At 51.2% G+C, this 8,738-nt stretch overlaps 1 protein-coding gene across 3 annotated transcripts in view; it reads left to right on the top strand.

The window, feature by feature from the left end:
* Positions 1-1,638: 1,638 nt before the first annotated feature.
* LOC102574404 (mitochondrial import inner membrane translocase subunit TIM16) overlaps positions 1,639-8,738 on the top strand; it is a 217,098-nt gene continuing 209,998 nt past the window's right edge. For all 3 annotated transcript variants that reach the window (XR_009456313.1, XR_009456312.1, XM_059716485.1), the window contains exon 1: positions 1,639-1,749. Coding sequence is in view for 1 of the 3 variants with exons in the window: in XM_059716485.1 (XP_059572468.1) it covers positions 1,690-1,749 (60 nt within the window). In the remaining 2 variants the exon portion in view is untranslated. The remainder of the gene's footprint in view (positions 1,750-8,738) is intronic.

Raw genomic sequence — 8,738 nt, 5'->3', positions numbered from 1 at the left:
TATAGTCTATGGACCCCCCCAAGGGTCCACGGACCACAGACTGAAAACCACTGCTCTAGACAATTGACTTTCATACTGCTCTATCTCTGCAGGACATTTGGATAACAATCTATCAACTACCTTCTTTATGGATTCATTGTATAGATTCATAGATGTTAGGGTCGGAAGAGACCTCAATAGATCATTGAGTCTGACCCCCTGCATAAGCAGGAGTGCTGGGTCTAGATGACCCCAGCTAGATGTTCATCTAACCTCCTCTTGAAGACCCCCAGGGTAGGGGAGAGCACCACCTCCCTTGGGAGCCCGTTCCAGACCCTGGCTCACCATTCTGAATCCTAGCCCTACCCTCCAGCATATCTATTACACCCTTAGCTTGATGTATATACCTAGTCATTTAGTTATTGATCTACTAAAGAGACAGAGAACAGAGTTTTGTGATTGTTTTGATGACAATGCAGTGCAGAGGGCTATGGAAAAAACTGAGCAAGAGGAGCCAAGACTGCACCCATCAACACCACAGTCCCTAGCTGAGAGCTCTGAGGAGATGGGGCAGATGCCTAACTCCATGGATTGAAGCCTCTCCATTAAGAATGAACAAAATCCCTTCAATCTGATTCTTCCCAAACCTGTCTGGCCCTGTGGTCAAATCAAAGGCTTGTAAAAAACAGTAGTACTACCACCATGTCTGACTTTGTCCATTCCTTCACAAGACTAACAGTATTTCTTTGTCAGAGCCGGATCTGAAGCCTGAATGATCAGTGTCCAAAAACTGGAGGCAGTTGGGTACTGTTTGAAATAGTTCATTGTACATCTAGTGTTGGGCTATCCTAGATAAGGAGGGTAAGGAAGTGAAAAGTGGCAATCAATCTTCCTGGAGTAGGCTGTGGTCAAGACATGATTTGGAGCATCCCTTGGCCTACAAGAATGAGTCCCCTTCATGGGTGGATCTAGAATTTGGGAAAGGGGGTGCAGATGGTGGATAAAACACCTATCCTTCTCCAGCTAAGAAGAAACTAGAAGCTTCACTAATATGCCAGGGGCCTAGGACTGTGCTACTACTCAGTTTGATTGAAGCAAAAACAAATTGGAACGAATGGAAAAGTCTCCAGGGCTGTGAACAAGAGCCTCACTCCCAGGAGCACAAAGGCCAGCTGGACTGGTGGGGCATCCAGACCACTGCAAAGAAGAGAAGGTCTTAACACGGTAGAAGAAGAGCTCGGGGAGATGGCAACGAGCCATGAGGGCAACTGACCCCAGCACTGCCTGCCCAGGAGAGCTGCCGCCACTGCCGGCCACTCGCTTTCGGGCGGTGGATGGACAGGGCCCAAGTGGGGCGCGACCGCACCGGCTCAGCCCGGGCCGCGAGCAGGACCCGCTGCAAGACGGGAGCTCCGGCCTCGGGCCCGGCCGCAGCTCAGGCAGGAAGCGCGGGCGGTGGCTCGGGGCCCCCGCGCTCCGCTCCGCTCCGCTCCGCTCCTCCCGGCCGGGGCCGGGGCCGGGGCGACGTCTGCCTGGCGCTCGGCTCCAGCTTCCCGAGCGCGGGACCGCCGCGAACCCCTCGGCGCGGCGGGGCAGGAGGAAGGTCTCGGCGGCTCGTCCTGCGGGGGCGGAGCGGAGGTGCGGGCGGGGCCCGGGGCGGGGCCGGTTCGGCGGAGCAGGAGCAGGAGCAGGAGCAGGAGCGGCGGCAGCATGAACCGTTTCAGGGCGTCCAAGTTCCGGCACGCGCTGGCCCGGTCGCAGCGCAAGGAGGTGAGTCCGCCCTGGCTCCGCGGTGTCAGCCACGCGGGCGGCTCCCAGCGGGGACAGCTCTGCCTCCCGGGGCTGGCTGCAGCCTGCAGGGACCGGGCGGGGGCGGACGCGCGGCCCGGAGGAGGGCGCCGAGCCCCGAGCTGCTGCCAGGTGCTGCGAGCACCTGCTGGCCCCCGCGCCCTGGCGGGCCGGGCCGGGCCGGGCCGGGCCGAGGGCACGTGGCTGCGCCCGGTTGTGCCCGGCGGGGCCGCCCGCTTGGCACCTCTGAGGGGCGCCAGTTGCAGCGATCTTTATTTGCTGGTGACCTGCCCCCGCCGCTGGGAGACCTGCTGGCTTTTAAATGCCTGAAGCGCAGGAAGGATTCCTGCCCCCTTGTGCCAGAGGTATGTGTGGGAGGGAGACTGAGCCGAAAAGCATGACTCTCAAGTGTGTGGATCCAGGGTGATCCCTGGAAGGCCCTTTTCCCTGCTAGCACCTTGCTGCACATTGGCTTGTTTGGCCACCCCTCTGCAAAACACACCTCTCCTGCCTTTGATCTCAGCACTTTCCACCTAGGGTTTTGTGCCTTAATCTTAATGCTCTCCACTGACACATTTTCCTCATGACATTGCACCCCCAGCTGGATCCAGAGGGCCTTGTGGCTTTGAAATGCTGAGTTAAGAACATCAGTGTTGTTTGAAACCAGTTTTCAGTTTAGGTTTGGGTATCACAGGATGTGCTCAGCATTTCCGCCCTGTCTTCCTCTTGGGTGTTTGTGTAACCTCTTCCCTATCCTGTAGCGTTATTCTCTGTAGAGTAGTTTGCAGCTTAACCTGCTAGGAAATGAAACAGTTCAGCAGGCCCTGTGGGCTAATGTGGCAGAGATTAACAAATGCAGATAGTCAACCAATAAACTTGAATTCAAAATGAGGGCTTTTGCAGGATACTGATCCACAGAGAAGACAGCAAGGGGCTGGGAGAGGCTCTCCAAGCAGATCTTGGACACCAAACACTGATTTTAATGTAACTGTCATCTTGCAAATTTTAAATGTCAGGAAATTCCTGAGATGCCCTGTGTGCTGTTAGGCCAGGGGTGGGCAAATTGCGGCCTGCGGGCCAGATGTGGCCCACCAGGCCATTGTATCTGGCCCACGGGGCCCCTCAAAAATTTAGAAAATTAATATATAACTGCCCCTGGCTGCCTATTGTGCGGCCCTCGATGGCTTGCTGAAACTCAGTAAGCGGCCCTCCACAAGAAATAATTGCCCACCCTGGTGTTAGGGTCTCATTCTACAGCCTGGTTGCTTACAGACCTTGTGTAGGTTAACTAACTTGTGAGACTAGAAGCTGTGCGATCAGTCCCTGAATTTTGAGCCGCAGGGAGTTCATAAGTCTCATTGGTAGTTGTGTGCCCATTATGCAGGAGTCCCATTGTGAATTATGATTGCTTTGATCATCCTGGACCCACACACTTGAGAGTCAGGAAATGTACTAAAAAGACTCCCAGAGCTAAAAATAAAATAAAATTAAAAAAAACCCAACTGATGCCAAGCTATTGCCATGGGACTGCATAATGAACTACTTTGCCACATAGTGCTGTGTGGGAAGCCTTTCAGATTAGCTACCCACAGTGCTGTGTGGCAATGCAAGCATGAGAAAACCTACATGATGTAGTCAAAAGGGATAAAATATATTGTGAACATTTCCTTAAGAACTTGAGCTTGGTTTCTGCCTGCCACACCATACAGTGCACGGGCACTGCATTTCTGCAACAACTTGCTTGTGAGGATCTTGGAGAGTTCAGTGTACCACTGTTAAGTCACAATGTCCTCATGGGCTACATGAGACCCTGGCTAAGATTTTTAAAGCAAATGCCCAAAGATAAGCTCTGAGGCACCTCAGTAACAGTGCTGAGCACTCAGTGACTCACCTCCAGACATAGCACTCCCTGCTGATATCAGAAGTGTGCAGCCCTGCCTGTTGCTTTGATTCTACCCTGTTGTGAAGAAAAAGGCAACTGAACTCTGGGCCTGGGATCTCTGCAAGGGGCTGTTCTAAGCTATTTTGGGTTCCCTGTTTACCCCTGAGATGGCAGTTTTTCCCTGGGTTGGTTACAGAGGGGAAGTGATACTTGCTTGTGTTTTGGAGGCTGAAATAGGCTACGTGCTTGTCTGGGGGATGGGGAGGTTTTAAGTATCTATCTGTATAGAGTGTTATATATGTACATGACACCTGACAGTCACCTTAGACATCTAAGTCCAGACCTCAAGGGACTTACAGCTGAGTTCAGTTCAGGCTAGTCTGTGAGCATACTGGCTAGCAGGTGGAGTGTCCGACTTACTAAACACAAGTGTAGTTGGTTGTTTTTGTTTCCAGTGGAGCAAAAAAAAAGGATTCAGAGTCAACCAAACCGGTCATCTTGTGAGCAAGTGTTGTACAGACTTCACCCACCTCCATCCTATTCCATGCTTGGACCCCGCTTCAGTTCTTCCCAGGCCCCTCAGCCCTGACCTTCAGGCCCCTCTGCTATTTCAGCTTGGAGCTCATTGCACAGCTGCTCCCCTTTATGTGTGCATCCCTTACAATTGGAGAGCTACTTTTTTAACTGGTTGCTCTCACAGATGCACTGGGCTTCCCAGCGTCAGGGTCTGCTATTGTTCTCCTCCATGCATTGCTAGGGAGCTGGCATTGTACCAGCAGATGGCTGGGAGAAGGGAGGAAGTACAGATTTCCCTCGCTTTATGCAGGTTCCATATGTGCGCATTTGTTCTTATGCAATGACCCTTTTTATACCAAGAATTCAGTATATGCAAGGTAAATTCGCTCTTATGGGATCAGTGTGGTGGAAGCCTGCAGTCAGCTGCTTTGTGTGGTGCATTGTGGGAGTGATGCGCACCAAAATATAGTCTCCTGTGTGGATCTGTGCTTCTCGCTTGTTGTCTGCGACACGTGTCTCTGTAGTTGCTGTCCCCATTTTAGTAACATTCCCCATCACCCGGTGCTTGTGTGTACTGTCTGCTGTTGATGAGTACTAAAATTGTCTTGTAAAAGTGGTTGAAATGGGCCTGGGGGGTCAGAACAGTCGAGGTCTTGGATCGTATCCCTATTTGTTATATTGCAAAGTGGGTTCCCTTTATGTGAATTCGAGTTATGCACCGTTTTCCAGGAACACATGTGTAGCATAAAGCGAGGGAAACCTGTATTGCTTTTTCCTGCTCAGCGTTCCCTCTAAGCTGCGTGGCATGCACGGCCGCGCAGGTGCACCTGGCAGTGTGGCATGAGCGTGGGATGAGCGCACCTGTGTGGCTGTGCACACCACGCAGCTTAGAGGGAACGCTGGTCCTACTCTAGCGACCCCACTTGACCACATGAGGAAATAATCCTGAGCTGCCCTTGGTACAACAGAGTCAATGATTACCCTCTGAGAACCATGTGAGCCAAGGAGCGCTGTCTAGGGCAAGTTGATGTAGTGCCCAGGGGGCAGGGATAAGGAAATAGGCTGTTCAGAAGAATGGAGGTTCTTGGCGACAAATGTCCCATAACCAAAGGAGAGCTGGCTGGATGAGGAAGGAGAAATGAGGCTGGTTTGGGAGAAGAAAGTCAGAAATGGTTGTGGTTGGGTGCACACTGTAAAGTAGTGAGTGACTTGTCAGTGCAGGGTAGAACCAGTATTGAGTTTTTCAGCTACCAGTCCAGTTCTCTGGGGTGTAGCTGCTTGGCTTACCTATCTAATGAGAGGCACACTGCCTCTCTCCTCCATCTAAAACACCTACATTTCTGACCCATCTTGAGATAATCGCAGTGACCTAGCCCCTTGCCTTGAGTCACATCTCTGCTTCCTGGAAGAACATTGTTTTTGCTTGACACTTAAGGGTCTGCCTCACACTTGCTGCCAGTGTGATGCTCTTATCTTGCTAATAGCTCATTCTAGATCAGATAAAGTTGGTTAGAAGAGAAGGAGGATGCCCAGGCTCTGGTAATAAAAGCAAACTAGAAATCTCACAGAAGCCTTGAGACAGGAAGTGGAAGCTGACGTTGGGAAGCATGTAGTGGCCGTTTTGGGTTTTGTGGGGCATGGAAGTCCCCTGCTTTGAGCTTTGGGAGAAATGACAGGTCGGGCTGCCAGGGAGAGGATCCTGTCATAGTAGGTCAATAGGATAAACTCCTTGGCTGCCAGAGTGGAAGGAGTGCAGTGCAGTGGGATTCGGCCTTGGAATGGCCTCTCTAAATCTCTCCTCTTTCCAACAGATACAGGGAGGTAAAATCACTCGCCTGAGGGCTTGCAGCAAGAAATGGCCAAGCCAGGGTTAAACTTCTGTAGTTGGCTCATGGATGTCATTTGAATCATTAGATCTTTGCTGCTTGCCCAAGGGATATGATCTGCCCTGTGGCTGGTGCCAGTTGTATTAAAATGAAGATTTGCTAATACTGAAGTGATTTTCTCCTTACAATTTTAATCGTAAACTATAACAGTGCATCTAAATGATGTGCATGGAAAGAGCAGTCATCTCCCTGTGGCACTGACCCTTGCACATCTCTTGCAAAAATACATGGATCAAAACTCACTCTGCAGTTGAAACCTGAAGCCACAGCAGAGTAACTCCCTGCATTTCCCAGTAAGTAGTTGGCCTCGTGCTTCCCAGAGTCCCTGGGGTGTCCACATACACGGTTTATCCACGCGCCTGGTCCATCTGCACAGCTGATTAATGAGACACAAGTGGTTGCAGTCTCAACTGGCCCAGCTATCTCCTTCCAGCATTTGGTTCTCAGGATGCAGATTAATGTGCTGCTGAACTACACAGGCCTGATGGCAGCTTAACTGGGCTGAGCTGCCTGCTCAGTGGCAAAGGCTTTAAAATGCTCTTGAATTGGAAGGCACTGTGAATTAATGCTGCTTGTGCTGAGGCTATAAGAGACGAGCTGATGACAAGCCAAAGGATTTCTTTTTTCACTGGTCTAGTGGCTGTTGGAAGATGAGCCTTGCTGACTTTTAGTAGGATGCTTGCTACTTAGCATGAACTCACTAAGAACAAGGTGTTTTTATTAGATTAATGGCCCTGGAGCCTGAATTCTGCTTTCCACAGAACAGAGGTGGTCTGGATAGTAGCAGTGCTGGGTTCCCTGCACTGAACCAAAGGGGCTGCTTTCAGGAATAAGAGGGCTCTTTGGTCACCAAGGTTTCATTTGCTCATTGTAGTCAGGCCCTGTAGAGAAGGCAAAGGAGCAAGGGCTCTCAACAGGGTCCAGTGCAGCATTAGCCAGGAATCCTGGAGCTCAGGACAGAGTGACTAGCAGCTCAGGGAAGTGGATTTCAGTGTGGGAAATGCTGTGGGGACTCATGCCTTGCTGTCTGCTTTGCTGGTCAACAAAGAGTACCTGTAGGAGGTACTTCTCTCACAGACTTCCTGTGGATGCAGGAGAGCAGGAAGGAGACAGCTTCTCCTTGTCTCTTCCTCAGTGGAGTGGAGGGGGTGAGGAGCTGAGGTGGTCAGGATGCCTAAGGACTGGAAGTATGCATGTGAGGGACACTGATGCCTTGTCCCAGTTCTTTTGGTCCTGACTGAGGTCCTGTAAGGGCCCAGATTATTGCAGACTGGGGAAACATTTGTTGATGGGGGGTGTGACCTCATTTCCAGGAGTGGTGTATGCAGGATTGGTCATGCTTTGTGGTGATGTCAGGCTCGGTATAGAGATGGTATAGACATAGTGTCAGTGTTTTGAAAGCATCTGAGATTGAGCCTCCCTCTGTGCGGAGCAGGAGGATGCTTGATCTGGTGTAACTAATTAGACTTCTTACAGTGGGGAGAACTGGGCTGTCATTGTCAGCAGGCAAAGGCTGTCTTGGCTCCTTAGTCATGTGGCTCTGTCACTGGGGCAGTGTCTGGTGCTATTGTCTGCAGTAAAGAAGCCTTCCTGGCTTGGCCAGAGATCTAACAAGGTATTTGCCTGCCAAGTGTCGCAGTAGCAAAACATTGGCAGGGGAAGGGAATGATATTGGGAATACTTAGATTGAAGGCAGTAATGTAGATCCAACTGGAAGTGCCAGTAACTGCTAGCTGAGCCTTCCTAACCAACATGATGGCTGTCCAGGGCACTGATGGAGCAGTGGGCAGGTAGCAAGTTATGGCCCTCTCATCTATAGACCAGGGTGTCAAAGATATGGCCAGGCTAAGCAGAGGTTTCTGGTTGTGGGGACAGGGCTGGGCAGGCCTTGCTGGTGGGTCCTGCCACCAGTTTCCTCTGGGCTCTACTGCCTCTGACTCCTGTCATCTTTGACAGGCATCTAGGAACAAATAAATATTAATTTTCTAAATTTTTTAGGGGCCCCGCGGGCCGAATCTGGCCCCCGGGCCGTATTTTGCCCACTCCTGGTATAGAGCCTTACTGGGGTTGGGGGGGAGGGTGTTGGAAGTGATGGGAGGATGAGCAATGGCTGTATTAACTCCTATGACTCCCAGATGCTGCCTATCCAGCTGCTACCACATTTGGATCCACCCTGTGATCAGCCCAGTGGTTTGGATTTGGCCCATGGTACCTGGTCAGTTTGACACCCCTATTGTAGCCCATACCTTGTGTAACAGAGCACAGTACCTGTGGGAAGCTCTCTCAGATCTCTGTTTATCTGTGTAAATGGCTTGATTGAGTGTGCACCTTTATGATCTGTAGGTAAGGAAGTGCAAAGGATTACTTCCGGATTACTCCTCCCCTAGGGCAGCATCTGAGGCAGCCTCCTAGCTATGACGCAGCGCCACTCTTCCAAGCTACCTTCTCTGAGAGGGAAAGCCCTCCCTGTCTCTGGAAGAACAGGGTTTGTTTGGAGAGCATTGTAAGCCAGGATGTTTTGTGGTTCTACTGGAATCCAGCCAGGGAACTCCAGGCAATTAGTCACATGAGGATTACAGTGTACTAATGTCCTGTATGGAAGAGGCACAGTTGCCAGTGTGGGACACCTCTCACGAGTACCAGTAACCCACACACTTGCCTGTTCAGTTCCTGCAGCTAATGCCGCC

Source organism: Alligator mississippiensis, chromosome 13 (genome assembly GCF_030867095.1).
Source record: "Alligator mississippiensis isolate rAllMis1 chromosome 13, rAllMis1, whole genome shotgun sequence".
In the NCBI taxonomy this organism is placed as follows: domain Eukaryota; kingdom Metazoa; phylum Chordata; order Crocodylia; family Alligatoridae; genus Alligator; species Alligator mississippiensis.
The sequence above is the reverse complement of the archived record's forward strand: the minus strand, read 5'-3'. Positions and strand labels throughout refer to the sequence as shown.